Raw genomic sequence first — 19,078 nt, forward strand, 5'->3', positions numbered from 1 at the left:
CACATGGAGGACCCAGATGGAGTTTCTGGCCCCTGCTTTCAGTCTGGCCTAGCCCTGGCTGTTGTGGGTTATTGAGGAGTGAATCAGGAGATGGAAAAATTTTCTCTCTGTGTCTATCTCTCTCTCATACAGAAAAACAGATTTTTTTTTGTAGAGGTTATGGAAAAAGCTTTGGTCTGCTGGCTCAACACCACATACTTGATCCTAAACCAATACTCCACCTGAATACACTTCCCTCACCTTGGATCATGGCATGGTACTCTGTAGTGTCCTTCCTCCTCCTAGGTCAGAAGTCAGCCCTTGGGTCCTGCACGATGTTTCAACTGGCTAATCTTGTTGCAAGCATTGGAATCCTATATAAGTGCCAGTTCTAGTCCTGGCTGTTCCACTTCCCATCCAGCTCCTTGCTTGTGGCCTGGGAAAGCAGCAAAGGATGGCCCAAAGCCTTGGGACCCTGCACCTGCATGGGAGAGCCAGAAGAAGCTCCTGGCTCAGTTCTGGTCATTGCAGGCACTTGTGGAGTGAAGCAGCAGATAAAAGATCTTTCTCTTTTTGTTTCTCCTCTCTGCAAATTTGCCTTTCTAGTAAAAATAAATAATTCTTAAAAAAATAAAAGTAGCCAGTCCTTGGGCTTAAATCAGACTTTCTTCCCGCCAATTCACATCCAACAATCATCACTCTACCTCCTTGGAGAGGCTCATGGTGGGTGTGCAGGGGAAGTCTGTGACAAGTGTCTCTGTGGGTGGCACCTGCACTCCCCCCACCACTGCCTCTAGATTCCCCTCCCCCTCCATGTCCATGCTGGAGTAGGGGAAACAAAGGCCATGTCACCCAGAGGACCCAATTCAAGATCCTCCTGCTGTGCAGCCATACATGTGATGTCAGAACCATAAGGTTAAGACCAGCATGCCCCTGCAGCCTTCAGGTTGACTCCCTCGCTTCACAGATCTGACATGGGACTGAGGACTCCCAACACAAAGCTACTCAGAGGCCAGCTGGCCTGGAGCACATGCCATGTGAAGGAAATGAATGCTGTGAAGAGATTCATCCATTGAGTGGCCAGGCCCTGGCATTGCCTCTAGGGACCAGGGTCCGTATTTTGCATAAGCCACAGTTTGCAGGCACAGGATTTATAGAGGCATAGTAAGTGCTGCTGACTGCCACTGATGTGTCAAAATCATGTCGTTCTCAAAGGAGTAAGGGAATTGTTTTAAAGGAAATCAATGTACATGCCCAAAGCTTGCCCTTTATAGGAATATGGGTTGTTCCGATCACTTCCTCCAGGGCCTTTCTATATCCTGGAAGGCAACAAAATTATCATTATTTAAAGACTTAATTAGTCTTTATTGTAGTTAGCATACAATGTACTAGATAGGTCAAATGTGTGTTACAATAGAGTTGTGTTTTATACACTGTCCCATGAGCTTTACAGCACATTGGGGCCCTCATGTAATCAGTGTGCCCTGTACTTTAATGCCTGCTTTATAGATCTTTCATAAGGCAGGCTGGGTAGGGTGGTGGTTGGAGCACTGTGGACCAGGAGTTACCAGACCTGGTAAGAAGGGAGGCCTCCCTGCCCCCACTAACTCAGATACTGAGGTGCAGCTCCCTTACTGTCCACAACAACGGGAGGTAGGGCTGGGCTGGGCAATGTCCAGAGCCCTGGCCAGCCACAGCAGGGTGGGAGTCAGACCAGAGTCTTCTACAGTTACAGGTGTTCAGCTTCTGCATCCCTCTATGATATATATATATATATATATATATATTTATTATATATATATATATATATTTATTATATATATATATTTATTTATTTATTTATTTATTTATCACATCTTTTGCTATATTTGCTGCTAAGTTCTTAGAAATGCAACTCCTAGTTGTTACACTGTTTCTGTTGGAGATTGCAATCTGCTTTACAACAGTGAACACCTTTTCAGGGGCAAGCTGGGGTTCCCTGCCTATAACACTTACTTCCCAGGAAGTGAGTGGGGTGACCTTCAGGTGGCCCTGACATTCACTCCATCTTCTTGGTCCATGGCTCGCTTCTGATCGGCCCTTTCTCTGCAGATTCTAAGGGTAAGAGATTAAAGTTCCCTTGACTACTATCAATGACAGCAAGGGAGACGGCTGTGACAGCATCACACAGCTGGCGGGAGCCTGGAAACTGACAGCAACACACAGAGATTGACTCCAGTCTGCAGACGCCCACATCCCACACGAGGATCTGGCTGTGAGCTTCCAGTCCAGCTCCCTGCTAGTGCACCTGGGAGGCAGCAGATGATGGCCCAAGTCCCTAGCCGCCTGCCTCCCATGGTGAGCTCCTGGCTTCAGACTGGTCCAGCCCCAAATGGAAGGCATCAGGAGCTGGAAGCCCTGTCTGTTTCTCCCTTTCTGTCACATTGCTTTTTGAATCAATCAGTCTTTCCTTACTTGAGCTCCTGTTGCACCCAAGGGTGCTGTGGGCACCCTCCACCTCCAAGGTGGGGCTCCATGAGAAGCGGGGGGTCTTGCATCTGTGCCCCCCAGAGTACAAGTGCATCCAAAGAAGAGTGCACTGAGATCCTGGGATAAGAAGCTCTTGGCGTTTGGGACCAGCACCATGGCGTAATAGCTAAACTCCCCATGTAGCACCAGCATCTCATGTGGATTGCTCCACCTCCCATCCAGCTCCCTGCTTGTGGCCTGGGAAAGCAGTCAAGGATGGCCCAACACCTTGGAACTCTGCACCTGTGTGGGAGACCGGAAGACACTCCTGGCTTTAGGTCAGCTCAGCTCCTACCACTGTGGCCATTTGAGGAGTGAACCAGCAGATGAAAGATTTCTCACTCTATTTTTTTTTTCTCTATGTAACTCTGCCTTTCAAACAAACAAAGAAAAAATTTTAAAGAAGTCCATGGATGAGAGGGACTGTAGTTTTAGGAACCAGTTTTGGATAGGATTCAAGTGTAGGCTTAACTCAGGTTAGCCAGCATTCACTTAGCTCTCCATTCATAAACAGCCTGCTCTGAGGTCCTAACAAAGGTGCTTAAAACAGTTTTCAGAATAGAGAATTCAACAATAAGTTGGAGCGCAAGTAAATTTGAAATCTTCCCATAGGTTTTCGTTGCATGTAATTCCCACAAACTTTCTGAAGACCTGTGTGTACACACACGCCCCATTGCTTTAGGGGATGTAAGTTGCAATTTCGGAGAAGATCCACTGTTCACCAGGTGTTTTGCCTGAGGCCACTCACTAGTGGTCAGTGTGACACTTGGTAGTTTCGTGCCCCACCTCTGGTACCACCCCACTAAAGTAGAAAGAGTTGTCCTTGCCCCAAAACTGAGTATCCCACCCCCTTAAGGCAGGAGCTGTGCTTGAGTGGCCACCTGCCATGACCTCCTGCGGAGAGAGATGCATCGACCTTCCCACCCCCAACCCCCACCCCAGGCCTGGGAAAGAGTTGCCCGAGAGCGCAGTCTCCCGGGCCCTCCAAGCTGAGCACTTTGGTGTGCCTGCTCCAATATACTGTAGGAACAGGGCGTCTCCGAGGGCCTCCCGTCGTGACAAGGCGCTAAAAGAGGGAAAGGCGGAGTGGCCAACAGGTCCCAGCGTCCAGCACTGGGGACTGGTAGCCCTGCCCCTCAGAGCGCTGGGCTCGCAGCCGCAGCGCCCTGCGGCGGGCGTCGAGCTGCGGCGCGCAGCCGGCGAGTGGGAGGTGCAGGGCGAGGGTGGTATATCCTGTCTGGCGGAGGGCGGGTCTCGCCAGTGCCACCGAGGGACGAGCCGGGTTGGAGGCGCCAGGAGCAGCTGCCGGGAGCCTCACTCTATGGCCATAGGGAGCCGCTGAGAGCCAGAAGAGCACGCTGCCACCGCCCGCTGCACCGCACGCCCTCCCTCGCCGCTCTGCCCGCCCGGCCCGGCCCGCGCCTCCCGCCACCATGAACCACTCACCTCTCAAGACCGCCCTGGCGTACGAATGCTTCCAGGACCAAGACAACTCCACGCTGGCCCTGCCGTCCGATCAGAAGATGAAGACGGGCACGTCGGGCCGGCAGCGAGTGCAGGAACAGGTGATGATGACGGTCAAGCGGCAGAAGTCCAAGTCTTCCCAGTCTTCCACTCTGAGCCACTCCAACAGAGGTAAACGCCCTGGGCCCGCGCAACTCGAGCGTTTTTTAGTGCGCCTCGGCCGGGCCGTAGGAACCGAAGGGTTGAAGATCTCGGGGCTGCTGGCCGCGGGTAGGGTCTCCGCCGAGCGCCAGTAGCCCTTCCCCAGCGGCGGTGATTCGGGAGCGCGGCGGGACCTGGACCGCGCGCGGGAGAGGGGGCGCGGCCGGGTGGCTCGCCCGGGATCGCGCCGGGAGTTTCTCTCCAGCCAGCCAGCAAGCTGAGGGTCTTGGCCTGAAACCTTGGATTCCCCCACTAGATTTTCTTTTCGGATCCCGGGCGGAGGGGGGGAGGGGGCGACTGGAGGCGGAGCGCTGTGCACCACCCCGGTTCTTCCCGGGATCTGGAGGTGCTCCTGAGTTCGCCACCTGCGGTGCCCGGAGCGGGATTCCTGATCCTACCTGAACGTTGGCCAGGCAGGGTGAGAGGTCACTCAGCACTGAGTTAGGAGGTGAGTCCCAGGAGCGCGGATAAGTCCTGGGACTTGGCAGCACTTTAGCGGAGGTAAGGTTGGGCGGGAGGGGAGGGGGATGCTTTAGCCGGTCATCTCCGGGAAGGAGCTCCGCAATAGCTAGTGCAGAACCCTGCTTAGTCTGACTCTCCCTGGCCCCCTTGGCCTCAGGAGAGCCCCTTCCTGGACAACGAGGTGGCTGGAGGTGGGCGATCCTCCAGGTCCAGGCTGGGCCCCAATGGCATTTTTCCCAATTAGGATGTCCACCTCTGTGAGTGACATGGTCTCCTTGGGGAGGGAGGCTGGGAGAAAAGGGTAGGAGCCCCGAAACTCAAGGAGCAAGGTGCAGCCCCTAACCGGGGCATTTGTGGAGAATGTTTAGACCAGACGCTGTGAGCTGTGACGCAAGGGGTTCCTGCTAAGAACTACAGCCAAGGCAACCTCAACTTGTGTATTTGTGTATATATGGCAAATAGAGTAAAATGTTAACAGAGACCGTATCCATTAAAACTATGACAGGTCAGCCTGCATTTCAGGGAGCAAGAGGCAGTGAGCAGTAAGAGGAGGGGACAAAAGAGGCAGACCCCTGGCTGTCCTCCCTCTCCCCCTCACACACACACACACAGCCACACATGTGCCAGCTCACTCTGCCTGTGTTCCCACGCTGCCCCTGCGTACAGCTGAGGGGAGCAGAGGCAGATTTCCCACCCTTAGACCTAAGGGCCTGGGCTGCTGGGTGGCCCTGCCTCTGTCCCTGTCACGGCCCCTGGCTCCTCTGCTTTGACTTCCTGCCTGGGGCCAGGAAGAACCAAGTGTCACACTTGTAGCCCCCGTGGAGGGCACGGCTGGATTGCACCTCTCTTTGAGAGAGGTGCCCGGTCCACTGCTGCTCTCCCCCATCCACGGTAGCCTGAACTCCTGGCTCCTGGCACCAGGACAGTGTCACATCTGCTGGGACAGAGTTTGGGGACAGATGCTCCCTCTTTCGCCCATGGTGGGGGATGCTAGCTGGATGTCCTGGGCTAGGCAGAACTGTTTGTGACCTTGATCTTTGAGGGTAACATCCATCTGATGGGGCCTCGATGCTAGCCAGTGGACTCTGATGCCTGCCTGCCCTTCAGGACAGTGTCCGGGGAGCCTGTGGTTGTCACTGTGCCTCCCCTACCTGCCGCTTCTGGGGAGCTTCCCAAAGGGCGTCAGTTTCCCCAGCGGCACCTGAGCTGGAAGAGGCGGTTGGGTGGCTTGGAGCTGGTGTTTCTGGTTTCTCTGGCTTTGTTTCCATCAGATTTCTCTGACCTTCCCATCAGAAACGCCCAAGCCTTCCCTGCTTGCTCTGGGCCATCTCCATTCACTCTGCTCCCTCTTGCTCTCATTTCCTGCCATCCAGCAGCCTGCAGGGTCTTACGGGGAAAGAATTGGCAGCTGGAGAAGGACAGTACCCCACACCCTAACCCATGTCCCTTGGACCAGTTCAGACTCGCCTTTAATCTCCTCCAAAAGCAAAAACTCTTTGGAGTTTTTGATTCCCTAGGGGGCCCCCTGAATCCAACCCAGGGTCCCCTTAGTTGTAAACCCTGGCTCCATGCTGGTGGTTCAGGAGTGCCAGCACTTTCCCATGACCCTGGCCGCCAGGGCTGGACTCTTGGAGGTCAGCAGCAGGGCCATGAGCCCCCTACCAGCTTGGAGGACCCCCGTAGTAGGAGCCCGCCCAGCTGCTTGGTCCTGAAATCCCCTGAGAAGGGAACAGGGGCTCTTGGTACGCCCAGAGATCCTGTGGGGAGAACCTGCTCTGAACATGCCCATGACCTTGAACTGGCCCAGCAGTGTCCCTGCACCCTGCTGTTTTCAGGGTGTCTCTGTGTGAGCCGGGCATCTGGAGGGCTTGGCTTCACAGATGTGTAGGAAGCAAGAAAAAGTGAGAGGGATGTGGCCGCAATGAGAGGTCGTTGTGAGGGTCCCCTGGTCTCCCTGTGAGTGGGGAAAACCCTCCAGGAGTCCTGGGAAAGGAGGAGGGTGATACACCACCCACCCAGCCAGAAAGGTGATGCTTTCCCACCTTCCTGGTCTTCCTAAGCCTTGCTCACGTCTGAGAATCTCTTCCTGAAAACTGAGTCCATATCTTATTCAACCCCACATACCTCACCCACCCCATGAGCACGCCACACAAGCCCAGTTCCAAGGACAGCACTTGGTTACTGCTAGGGTCTGTTTCTTCCCAACATCTTAGCACCGCCAGCGCCCTGGGCCTGGCTTCTGGCTCCCTGCCTCTGTCCAGCCTGAGCTCTCTCCTCCTCCCTTCTTGGAAGTATCTGCTCCCACCTAAACTTGTGAAACCTCTACTTCCCTCTGGTCAGAAGTGGGGAACTGGGGTGACACTGGGGCAGGTGAGGTCCGTGTACCTGTTCACAGGCCCTCCTGAGAGCAGGCTGGCACCGAGTCCCTGCTTTAGGTGATTTTTTCGCCCTTGGTTCTGGGCCTGAGCACAGGGTCTGCTCACTCGCCCTGCCCACAAAGCCCTGGGTTGTGATTCTCAGCTGCACAGCTGAGGTGGGAGCCACAGAAGGGGGCGTGTGTGCTTGGCTGCTCCCAGGAGCAAAACGTACCAATTAGACTTGTGAGGAGTGCATCTCTGTTCCTTCACAACACATCTTGGCTGGAAATTGGGGCTCCGGCCGGAATTTCTGGAGGCCTGTTGTAACACATGCAAAACATGCTGAGTATTCCAGGGGGTGTGCAGCAAACGCTGCTTCTCTGGGTCCGCCCCTTTGCTCAGTTAGCTGACAGAGACCTCATCAACACAGATTCCTCTCCCCACATGCCAGATGGGATAGCTCAGTGACCTACGTTCTAGGCTTCAGAACCAGGGAGGTGCCCTTGCGATGGGGTGTGACCCCTACAACATCTGTGATGTTGGCACACAGGAGAAGGTAGGCTAGCCAAGCATGCAATACCCAAGGACACCTGTGTCTATAGAACATGTGCATGTGTGAACATTTACACACACATGCACACACATGTACATACACAAGTTCCCACTTGTAGCCTATGCTGTCACAGGGCTCAGCCTGGCCTCCCTACCCTGCAGACTGTGACATTGGACAAGTCCCTGACTCCCTTAGGGTCTGTGACTCTCAGATTTGGACTGAAATCAGGGTTTCGAGGTAGCATTCTGGAGGCAAGCCCATTATTCCTTCCTCTGCAAACCATTCACTCAAGCTGCCTGCCAGTGTCCTGCAGACACCTCTGCCACCATGCCAGGTTATCCCTTGGGGCAAAGCCCCAGGCAAACGTTTGAAACCACAACCAACAGTTCTGCTTCGTGGGTCTCAGGAATTACCTGGGAATGTTTAAAAGTGAGATTGCCTGGGGCCTGTGCACAGAGATTGTGACTTAGTGTGGACACCCAGGGCAGCTGGATTTTTGTAAACTCCCCACGAGGCAAAGCTCAAATCCCTGCTCCATTGCCCGTCTGGCCTGGGGCATCACACTGCACACCTCTCTCATGTACACTGATGGACACTAAGTGCAGTAGTTGATAGTGACAGGTTTTTCTCCTGGGCCCCCGCCAGGTGGCCAACCAACTCCCATTCCAGCCACTGCCTACTCTCACCCTGGCCCTGCCCCTGTGCCAGTCCTGTCCTGCCAGCAGCTCCTGCATTCCACCCAGTCCTCCGGTTCGGTGGCAGCCAGGCCCAGATCAGAGAGCATGGTGGAGTGTTGACGCCAAGCAGGCTGCCAAGGGAGAGGCGCCACCGTGTGCTCGTACGTCCAGGCAACTCTATTATGATCATATACGCAGCAGAGGGCCAGGAACTACCCAGTGCTGGGAGGTTGTACTGAACTCCTTGCCCTACCCACCCTGCGCGTATATACATGATGCTCCCCAGGGCCAGGCACCTAATCTGTCCCTCACACACAGCCCAGCACTCTTGGATATCTGTCAGGGTGTTGCCTTAGGAGAGTCTCCTGTATCACACCGAAACTCTCAACCCAGCCCTGGACACCAGAGGTAGGAGCAAAGGTATTTTAAATGGAAAGAGACTGGCTGTTTCTCTCTTGGCACTGGTGGGCTTGGTCCAAGTGTAACCACAGCATGAAGAGGTGTCAGCCTTGCAGGAGGCAGACTCAGCAAGTTGGGGGACCCCGGAGCTGGCTCAGCTATGTATTCTCCAACCAGTAAGGGAGAGAAAGTGAAAGGGAAGGGCCTTGAGGAGTGGGTTCCTATGTGTATCAGGGGAGCTTTCTTCCTGTGCTGGGAAGAAGATGGGTGTGATCCAGTGGAGGCAGATGACCCCTGGCTTCAGGTAGCTCCAGCTTGATCGGGAACCCCAGGCCCTGCTTTTGGGGAGCATACACACACACAGCGTGCAGCAGCCACACCCCACGGAGAACCCACAGTGCAGAGTGCTGATGTGGTGGTGGTGCAGGGTGTGGGCTGCTCCCATCTGGGTGGGGCTGGATTGAGGAGAAGCAGGTCTCTGTGCTAGGCTGTGACTACAAGGAGTGGGATGAGCTAAGCCCAGGAGAAAGAATGCTTCAGGTGTGGTGGGTGTGGCGGGCTTGAAACCGTGGAGGTGGGGGGATAGGTCACCCCATGAAGCTTTGCCTGCCCCACACCATGTTGAGAATTCCACAGCCCTAGGAGCAGAAACTGCCTCTGTTTTCAGAGATTCTGTGAGCATAGCAGCAGATAGGGAGAGGGACACCCTGGGACACAGAAGAGAATCAGCCTGTCGTCTGGGGCACCAAGGGGAAGCACCTTGTGGGGATGATAACCACCCTGGGACAGGGTTCCAGGGGCTAAGAAACACTGGCGGAAAAACAAGAACAGCTTGCGTATGAGGGGAAGTAGCAGGCATTTGCCCTTGGACTTTGGCATTCAGCAGGTGGGCAAATGCCTCCAGAGAATGATGCCCAGGTTAGGCAGACAGCCAGCTTGATGGAGAAGCAGCCACTTTTGTGTTGTAGGTGGAGGCCTGTCTGGTGAAGACAGCTGGGAGGCCAGTGACAGATCTCCAGGTTGAGCTGGAATCACCCCCGCTCCCACCTGTGGACCTGAGGACCCTCCCCAGGAAGGCAGCCTTGGTATCTGGAACTACATACAGCCCTCCCTTGACCCAGTTACTCCGCCCACCAGGGACCTCTGTGGCTGGAAGAGGGCGTGGCTGAGTGGACTTCAAGAACATTGGTCCCATCTGGCCTAAAGTGGAGTCGCTGAGCCCCTGGGTACCAAGCATCAGAACACCTGGGCAGGGGAGAAAAACTGATGCACCAGCCGGCAGTGCCCCATGCCCAGGAACCCAGGGTAGGGAAAAGATGTGGGGCTTGCTCAGGGAAGTGCATGATGGCTGAGCCTGGAAGGGTGTGAGAGGAGATGGGACCAAGTGCTGTTCATCAGGCAAGGCTTTCTGGAAGTGAGTATTAGAGTCATCTAGAGACCAGATGGCCACATATGGACTCTTTGCATAGCCCTTGTTCTTGCTGTTGGACTTGATTTTTAGAAGACACCTGTTCCCCAGCCAGATACTACAGCATTGGGAAAGGGGAAATGGCTTCTGATCTGGCAACAGTCCTCTTACTGACACGGTTCACCTGCCACCTGCACGCCTGCCAGGGAGGTGTGATGTCTACCCATATTGCCAGCTGCTATGATGGCAGCCTCCCTCTCACAGACAGCCAGACAGGCTCCCACACACAGGACTCCAGGGGCTGCCTCCATGGGCTACTTGGAAGTGAGGCGTGAGAGCTGCAACAGAGTCATGGTTGGGACCTGGGTGCCTTACCTCTCGTTCTCGGCAGAGTCTCCCACATTCTGGTGGTGAAGGTAGGTGCCAGGGAGTCAGCAGGTGCAATGTGTGGCCGGGGAGCCTCTCCCTGTGACGGCATGGAGCAGGAGTGATGTTACAGCCATGCCCGAGGATTCCCGCTCACAACCTCACATGGCTCCTGAGAGCTCTCATCTGTCACCGCCCTGGATTTTCCATCCGGAAGCCGCTGGCTGACCCGCACCTGCCCTTGAGTGAGAAATACCTGTTCCTGAGGCAGGGTCCAAGTGAACGCTGGCCTGCCAAGCTCTGGAAGGGAAGGTAGAAGTGGGCTGGCTGAAGGGTAGGCACACAAACCCTGGCTGGCCACCCAGGGTCCTGGCTGTGTGTGTGCCTGGTTGCAACCCCTCCCAATCTCCTCCTGAGAAAACAAAAAAGCAGCAGCTGCTTCAGCCAGAGCAGAGAAAAAGGTGAATTCACTCCAGTGGGCCAAGGGGGCTGGGCGGTTCCTACAGGTGTCAGGCCAAAGAAGCTTCTGGGAGGGTCCTGAAACAGGCAGGCGGGCGATGTGACCCTTGACATCGGCCCTTCCTTCTTGGAAGCCTAGCCCTGTCGTGGGAGAAGTTGGGCCGCTCTGAATGCCATCCAGGGCATAGAAAGGCCTGTGCCTGCCAAGACCAGGCCCCTCTTATTCCACAACAGGGAGCCCAGGTCCAGAACAGTTTGCCCTGGTGCCACAGCTAGGGTCGATTTCAGCACCTGCATGTGCCTGCCCCAGCTTGATAGCTCTGATGTCCATTTGTTCTGCCTGGGAGAAAAGGCATCACGGACAGTGCCTTGTGGCTGGGGGCGGGAGGAGGGGACTAGGAGAGTGTGGCTGGTGCTGGGCAGAGTGGATGGCACCAGCACAGAGCCTTGCAAGCCTCAAGGGGGTATGGCAAGGTGGGAGGGGCCAACTTAACTAAGTGAGCTCACCATGAAACTCTCTGCCCTCCGACAGGCTTTCTGATGGGGGTGAGGTGGGGAGCAGTTCTAGCCATTGCTCTAGAAAAAAAGAAATGCATACCCTCTCGCAGACTCTCGCTGGACCCCACTGGCTTCCCTTGCCCAACACATTGGACAGGAGAGGGGGAACAAGCCTTGCCCCCTGGGCAGTGTGCAACAGGGAACAGACAGCGGCAGATTCAGAAGCAGAGCTGGTCAGAAAAAAAACTTCCCGGGGGGATGAAGATGTGAGCGTGGCTTTGAAAGATGAGCAAGATTTGCTGGTTGTGGCTGAGATGAGGAGATAGGTTCAGCAAGGGACGTGACAGAGCCAAATGGTGAACGTGTCCCTATGGGCCATGTGCAGACACAGCAGGACGGGGGACGGACCAGCTTGTGTGGAGCTGGGGCTGCCCCAAAGGGCCCCTTCCATCTAGTGAACAGGAAAAGAAAGGCAGACTTCCCTTTCCCCACTGTTCCCCCACACTCCCCGCCATGAGCCCTAAACCCAGTTCTGCTTTCTGTAATTCAAAGCCACTTTATGCCTAATGACACTGCTTGGAGCCTGTCATTTGTGGGTGTCCACGCACTCTAAAAACATTCATTAACCCTCACTGGGCCTCGGAGGCTGGGCAAGAAGGAAGGGGCGGGTGACCCTGGTCAGCAGCAGGAGCTGTGCTTTTATCCACATCCAGAGCCCAGACGGGAATCAGACTGGAGTCGGCCATGGCCACGTTAGGGGATCTGAGTGCTGCACCTGGAATGTCAAGATCCTTCCTGCCTTCCCTGGGTGGGGAGCTAATCCTCATGGAGCGTGGAGTGGTGATTCCCTGGACTGGAATGGCAGTGCTCCAAGTCCCAACGGGCCACCTGCTGCCCTGTAGGTGTCCACCCACCTCAGGACAGATCCCTACCCGAAGTCGTCAGCAGTGGCCCAGCCTGGGGAGGCCAAGGAGAGAGGAGCTAGCAAGGGCAGTAAGCCACCTGCTCTCCACGGTCCCCATCCAGGGGCTCACAGCCACCCTCCTCCATGGACTTGGTTGGTGCCCTGGGGAGGAGGGTAGGGTGAAGATCATGCTCATCCCCAGCCTAACCCCGTGCCTCTGCCCTCCAGGTTCCATGTACGATGGCCTGGCCGACAACTACAACAACTACGGGACCACCAGCCGGAGCAGCTACTTCTCCAAGTTCCAGGCAGGAAACGGCTCATGGGGATACCCGGTGAGAAATTGCTTCCATTCAGAGAGACCTGAAATGTTGGGGAGAAGGGGTCAGGTGTAGGGTTTCTGATTGCTAAGAAGAGCGATGCAGGTTGTGGTCCCTGAATTGAGGCCCACTGCTGCTGATGAAGGCGATTAGCCTGGACATCAATGTGGGGGGGTGCTGCTCATGTGGCCTCCCATTTGGGTTGGATGGGTATTTCTGAATGTCTCAAGAAGCATTTTTTTTTGAAGTGCATTTTCTAATATGTCTTGATTCGATTATGAACTTGAGAGGAGTTGGAATGCTTTGGGCCCATATGTGGTCAACATGAAGGGTCTTCTGTCTGCAGTGTGTGCTTGTAGCCAGGGGGGAGCTCTAGAGTCCCCTGAGAGCAGATGGACACGTCCACTGCCATGGCTCCTGTGTGACAGGCTGTGTGTGCAATCTGAAGTAGATTTAGACCTTAACTCTTAGTCCCCAACATTTTAGGCAAGTCACTTCCACCCTGGGCCCTCTCTTCCTTATAACAAAGTCTGCTTTATTGAATTATTATCAGATGGATTGATGGGCATGGAAAAAAAACCCCGATTACAATCAGTCTAAAGCCTATTTTTAAGAAGTAGAGGTTGTTCTAGCTCTCTGACTCCTAGCTTGTCTTTCTACATGATCTCAGTCCACTTAACCAACAGGTAGTCACAGAGCCCTAACATTGTGCCAGCAGTAAGTGCCTCTCGGGACTCTGTGAGCACATCGTTTTCTTCTGAAGTCAGGGCTAAGGGGTTAGGTAGCACCCAGAGTCCAGTGTTTGGGGTGAGCCACACTGCTCTTCAACACACTCCTGAGCAGTGAAGGTCTTAGGGTCCCAGGCAAGGCACAAGGTGGGTATTCTGGGACATCAGCTTAATCACTTCTTTCCTAAGTTCTTGGAGTTTGCTTTGGAGGTCACGTCGTTTTTGCACATCACAGCTTGAGGACTGAAGGGAAGAATGAGCTGGGGGTTGCTGGCCTGACTCCTAATGTACATGTTCGCACCACGTTTGACATGGGCATCTGGCTGAGCCCCACAAGCTGACAGAGCAGGTGTGAAGCGGGTTTGACACAAAGGGTGAGGTGCAGAGCAAGGTCTTAGTGATGCAGGGCAAACTCAGGAAAGTGGAGCACTGGGCAGCAGGCAGGCAGGGTGGGGACTCATGCTGACCCCATAGCCATTCCCAGAGCTTGGGGGGCCCTGGAGGTCTGTGATTTCAGATGAACCTTCTAGCCTCTCTGGGCATCGATGTTCCCTTCTGTGAAACGGGAATGACATTATTTGTAAGAAAGGAGCTTTTGCCACCCTGTGCCAGGTCTTGCATCTTCCGCCCCTGGTGAGGTCACCGGGCCCTCTGCCTTCCGTAGCAACCGCTGAGACTCGCTCTCCTCGCCTCACCCCAGGGCCCTCTAGTTGGCAGCACTGTAGACGTGACTCATGGCGGGGCAGCTGCCGAGGCAAGTCCCGGCTCCTCTCGGTTCAGGAGGGGGGATGGGAACCCGGTGAGGGCTGAGCACACAGGGGATTCGCAGAGGGAGGGCGCCAAGGCAGCAGGAAGATCCCAGAGCTGGGAGCTGAGCCCAGCTTGGCAAAGTCTACCTCGGTTTCAGGCTAGGGAGCAGGGGGCTGCTCTCCTGCTCCAGGCCTGGGAGATTGTTCCGCTTGTGGGACACCTGGTATGGAATGACCTCATTTCCTGAGGAGACGAGATAGCCACAGAGGGCATGGCCATGTGAAGTGACATTTCATGCTCCCCAAGAGCATTTTCTGTGCCCCCTGCTCACTGTTGTGTGTTGGCAATCACTAGGACACCGTGTGGCAGGGACAGTGCTGAAAGTGAACTTAGAGTTGAGCTTGGAACCACTCAGAGGGCAGCCTAAGGATGGAGGGGGGTGGTCTCTGCTTCCCCACCATTGCACTCCTTCAGCGCCCCTGCAAATGTTCCCATGTAGTGTTAGGGGCCAAGGTGAAAAGCCAGTTTTCCTGCATTGTCATGGTGACTTCTGGTTGGACCAGGGCCAGATTGACCCACTCTAGTGTTCTCCTATGTGGTAGGTAGGGGACCAGCTACTTGGGTTGTCATCTGCTGCCCCCAGGGTATGTATTACCAGGAAGCTGGGGTGGAAGCAGATGTTGAACTCCATCTGGGATTCAAGTGTCCTCACAGTGGCTCCACCCACTGGCACCATGATGCCTGCCCCCTGTAGTTATATCAATGTCATAGTAGCCTTTAATTTTTTTTTTAAAGATTTATTTTATTTTTTTTATTACAAAGTCAGATATACTGAGAGGAGGAGAGATAGAGAGGAAGTGGAGCTGCCAGGATTAGAACCAGCGGCCATATGGGATCAAGGCGAGGACCTTAGCCACTAGGCCACGCTGCCGAGCCCTAGCCTTTAATTTTTAAAGATCTATTTATTTTTATTGGAAAGTCAGGTATACAGAGAGGAGGAGAGACAGAGAGGAAGCTCTTCCATCCACTGAATCATTCCCCAAGTGGCCGCAATGGCTGGAGCTGAGCCGATCTAAAGCCAGGAGCCAGAAGCCTGTTCTGGGTTTCCCATGTGGTTGCAGGAACCCAAGGCTTCAGGCTGTCCTTGACTGCTTTCTCAGGCCACAAGCAGGGAGAAGTATGGAAAGTGGGGCTGCTGGGATTAGAACCGGCACCCTATGGATCCCGGCACGTACAAGGTGAGGATTTTAGCTGCTAGGCTACCATGCTGGGTCCCACAGTAGCCTTTTAATTAAAAAAATAATAACATCATACTGTTTATGATCTATAGTCACAAATAAAGAAAATGAAGATAGAGAATACTATAATAAAACGTGGTACAAAGTTAATCTGACACACAGAGTTCATCAAAAGCTTTAAGAAAAAGACAGCTCCTAGGAAAGCTCTCATTCAGGTCAGTTCTGTATTCCCCACCAGCTGCTTGCAGGCAAGGGGCTGAAGCTGCGGCCGCTTGTAGCCCCACTGTGTGGCCCAACAGTCAGGCAGAGTGAACTCTGCTATCACCACCCAGAAGCAGACTCTGGGACAGTAGGACCCCAGCAGGGTCTACCTTCTATGGCTGAGGAATCTTAGGCCCAGAGAACACAAGTGACTCACTGAGGCTGCACAGCTGACTCATGATGGAGTGGCCCTGACCTCCTAACCCCTAACCTCCTCCTTTTTTTTTTCCATTGCCCCAGACGTCTGCACTTTGAGTGATGGTCATTTCCTAACAGGCTTTCTGCTGTTACAAGAGCTCTCTTCTTTTACTTTCCAATGGTCCGCAGTGGCCACAGCTGGGCCAAGACCACCACCAGGATCTGGGAACTCAATCCAGCTCTCCCAGGTGGGAGACAGGAACTCAACTGCTTGAGTTGTCACCTGTTGCCCCCCAAGGTGCATGTTGCTGGTTAGCTGGAGTTGGGAGCCTGAGCTGAGAATTGAACTCAGGTACTCCCATGCAAGCAAGACAAAGGAACAGCACCTGCTCCAGTGACAGCTGCTTGACGTATTTCTTCACTCTTCATATTTTAACACTACAGACATGTTTCCAGAGTCATGCAAGAGTTCCATGAATCCATATCCCACTGTTTCCTCCCACTATAACCCACTGTTCCCCTCCCCTTGGAGTGGCAGCAGCCCCAACACAAGTGAGCAGTTGCAGTTCCTCTTCCTAAACCTAACCAGGATTGTTTGGCTGTAGGCATTACTGGTAGCCAGTGTAGGGCATCTAACAAAAGGTAACAAAAGGTGCTGCTTGGGAATACTTCCTAAAAATCACTTCTTGTTGATCTGAAATTCAAATATAGCTACCTGTCCTTATATATATATGGGCAGGTGGAGAATCTGGGACCCTTGTTTGCTGAGTTTTTTAACCTTTTTCTCTTGGTCAACTGAGACTAGACAGTGGGAATAGAGAACTACAGCCATTGGAAGGCAGAGCCTGTGTGTTGCAAGCTGGAAATGGGCTTGTGTGCCTTGAAGCTGAGACTAGTGGACAAGGGAACACCTCTGACATCAGGTGACAATCTCACTTTCTATCAGTGTTGGCTCTCAAGGGGCTTCCTGCTTCCAAATCGAGCAGCTCCTCCTGAACATGCTTTGATCAGGGGCTAGACTGGAGCATCCAGCCTGGGGCTGTACCGTAGGGAAGAGAATCTCCATGGGCATGGTCAGTCAGCAGGTCTGGAGCAGGCCATTTCTGGTGAGGCCATGCTCAGCCTGGTGCTGGAGAGCACTCCATCTCCCGCCCTCCAAGCTCTGTAGCCATGTCTGTCCATGTGTCCACAGGAGCCAAGGGACAGGTACTTTGAGGGGCTGCCAAGAGAGAGGAAAGAGACCATGCTTGCCACTGCACAGGTGATGGAGGCTGTGCCCAGAGAGAGCCTGGTATAGGAGGACAAGTCTAGACTTTGCTCAAGCAACTTGAGGTCCACGTTCCATTCATGTTCTTTGACTCTGCAACCGTAGGCAAGTTCTGAAGCCAGCTGAGCCTCAGCTCTCCCATCTCAGAAATGGGTTAAAGCTCCCCCTCTTTAAAGGGCAGCATGAGGGCAGTGGGGGAGACACATTATGTCAGCAGTGGGAGGCCTGGATTCTAGTCTCAGTAGGGCTTGGGGATCCAAGGTGGCATGGTGGTCACCCCGAGCCTGCCAGTGTCTGCCCCCTAAGTCCAGAATCCCTGTCTCAGGCCCCACAGATGGGTCAATGTCTCAATCCTTGCTCTCTGCTTCCATCCCAGCATCTCCAGGCCCAGGAACCCTGTAGCCTGTTAGCCCCTGCAACAGCACGGAGAGGTAGTAGAATGTCCTAGCTTTCCCAAGGAGAAACTGAGGCAGAGCAAGTCATTTTGCTCAGAAACCACTGTGAGTTAACCCCAACCTTGTGCCTCAGCCCTGGGAGCTGCTGTCCAGGTCCCTCTGAGCCAAGTCCCTTGGACAGCTGCCTGCTGGGCCTCAGTCTTCTAGAATGTCCAGAAGGAAACAAAAGAGAGTAGGCTGTGGACTTGGGCTCCACAAGGGAGCAATGGTGCATGTGTACCAAACAGGGTGCAGCTGCCAGCTGCTGACTCAAGACGATGAGCCCTGGCAGATAGCAGGGTCCCACTGGGGCCCCAGGCTGTCACCCGACAAGAAGAGGCAATGAGCCTGCCTGCCAAGACACAGGATGTCCTTCCACAAGAACAGAGAAGAGCTGGCGGGGTGGGCAGCAGGAGCCCCTGGCCTGTTCTCACCAATAGGCTTCTGCCCTGGAGGCTGCCTCTCCCCAGACCCAAGGCCAACATCTGTTACTAGGGCACTCCTTGGCAGTATCAGGATGGGAGTGGCTCAGCCTTGGACATGACAAGTCTCTGTGGCCCTCGGCATGGGGGCTGGGCTCAGGGCACTGTGTCCCTGCCAGGTCTCCAGGTGACCACCAGTAAGATCAGGCAGGTGCTTGGGCCACCTCCTCACAGCTCTGGTCTCCTTGTCAAGTGCCCTTCCGTAAGACAAAGAAGTCAGAGTGACCAAGGTGGGAAGGTGGACACTGCGGGCCTACAAAGGGAGGAGGCCATGGCTCCAGGGAGTAAGTGCAAGTGGTGTCTTTCATGAGTTGGACCACCAGGCCAGGCATCTGCGGGAGCTGCCCCACAAAGGATGCAGGCACCATCTCTGTCCAGGTATAGGGTGTAAGAAGACAGGGGAAGACCAGGGCAATGTGGTCACAGTGTTGCGTCAGCAGCCAAGGATGCAGGCAGCAGCAGGCGCTCTCCCCAGAGTATCTGCAGGCAGGGTTGCTGCCCTCCTTGGAGATGCCTGGGGCCTGGTCTGTATCTTCCTTCAGCAGAACCTCTCAGCCACACTGGTTGGTAGTCACAGCACCTGCATGTGGGCTCCGGGCATGTGGCCAGGCCAGGAACACCTGCGCCTTCTGTGGAGCGTTGTAAGGCCGCTGAGATCACGAGAAGGGAGCTTCTGGGTGCCATGGCATTGCTTCTCCTCTTTGGCCCATTTTCGTGCTATGAGCTGAGCCTCTGTGACTTTGGAGAGGAGACTTGAGGGTCATCAAAGATGATTGGAAATATCTCTTATTGTTTTGTGCCAGAAGAAATGAGTGGAATTTCTTCGAAGCCTCTCCCCTTCTCCACCTCCTCTCCAGCTTCACGAGAACAAGCCAACTCAACCAACATCCTGAAAGCAAGGAGCAGATGAGAGAGGGCGTAATTAAAAGCCCAACCTGCAGCCCATGGGGCCTTGTGCCTCTTCATGCCTCAGTTTCCTGGTCTGTAAATGAAGGGGTGGGGACCAGGGACGTCCATGCATGCTTTCTGAGGTGCAGTCCCAGGTGTCCTGTGGCTTGAAGTTCTGGGTTATCAGCCAACTTGCCCATCGTTTAAACATCTGTGTGTGAGAACAGCCCTTTTGCACTTAAACAGACCCTTTTGCCCCTGAGACCACCTCCACCCCACCCATAACCTGCAGGGGAAATTCCGGCTAGAGAAGGCCAGGGCCTTGGCCATGACCTCC

The 19,078-nt window shown here is 54.4% G+C and overlaps 1 protein-coding gene across 2 annotated transcripts in view; it reads left to right on the forward strand.

Moving 5' to 3' along the window:
- The first annotated feature begins 3,577 nt into the window (after window positions 1–3,577).
- PKP1 (plakophilin 1) overlaps window positions 3,578–19,078 on the forward strand; it is a 36,512-nt gene continuing 21,011 nt past the window's right edge. For both annotated transcript variants that reach the window (XM_004578781.2, XM_058669715.1), the window contains exons 1-2: window positions 3,578–4,122; window positions 12,464–12,570. In XM_004578781.2, the coding sequence (XP_004578838.1) occupies window positions 3,921–4,122; window positions 12,464–12,570 (309 nt within the window). In that variant the 5' untranslated portion in view covers window positions 3,578–3,920. The remainder of the gene's footprint in view (window positions 4,123–12,463; window positions 12,571–19,078) is intronic.

This window comes from Ochotona princeps, chromosome 10 (assembly GCF_030435755.1).
Source record: "Ochotona princeps isolate mOchPri1 chromosome 10, mOchPri1.hap1, whole genome shotgun sequence".
In the NCBI taxonomy this organism is placed as follows: Eukaryota; Metazoa; Chordata; class Mammalia; order Lagomorpha; family Ochotonidae; genus Ochotona; species Ochotona princeps.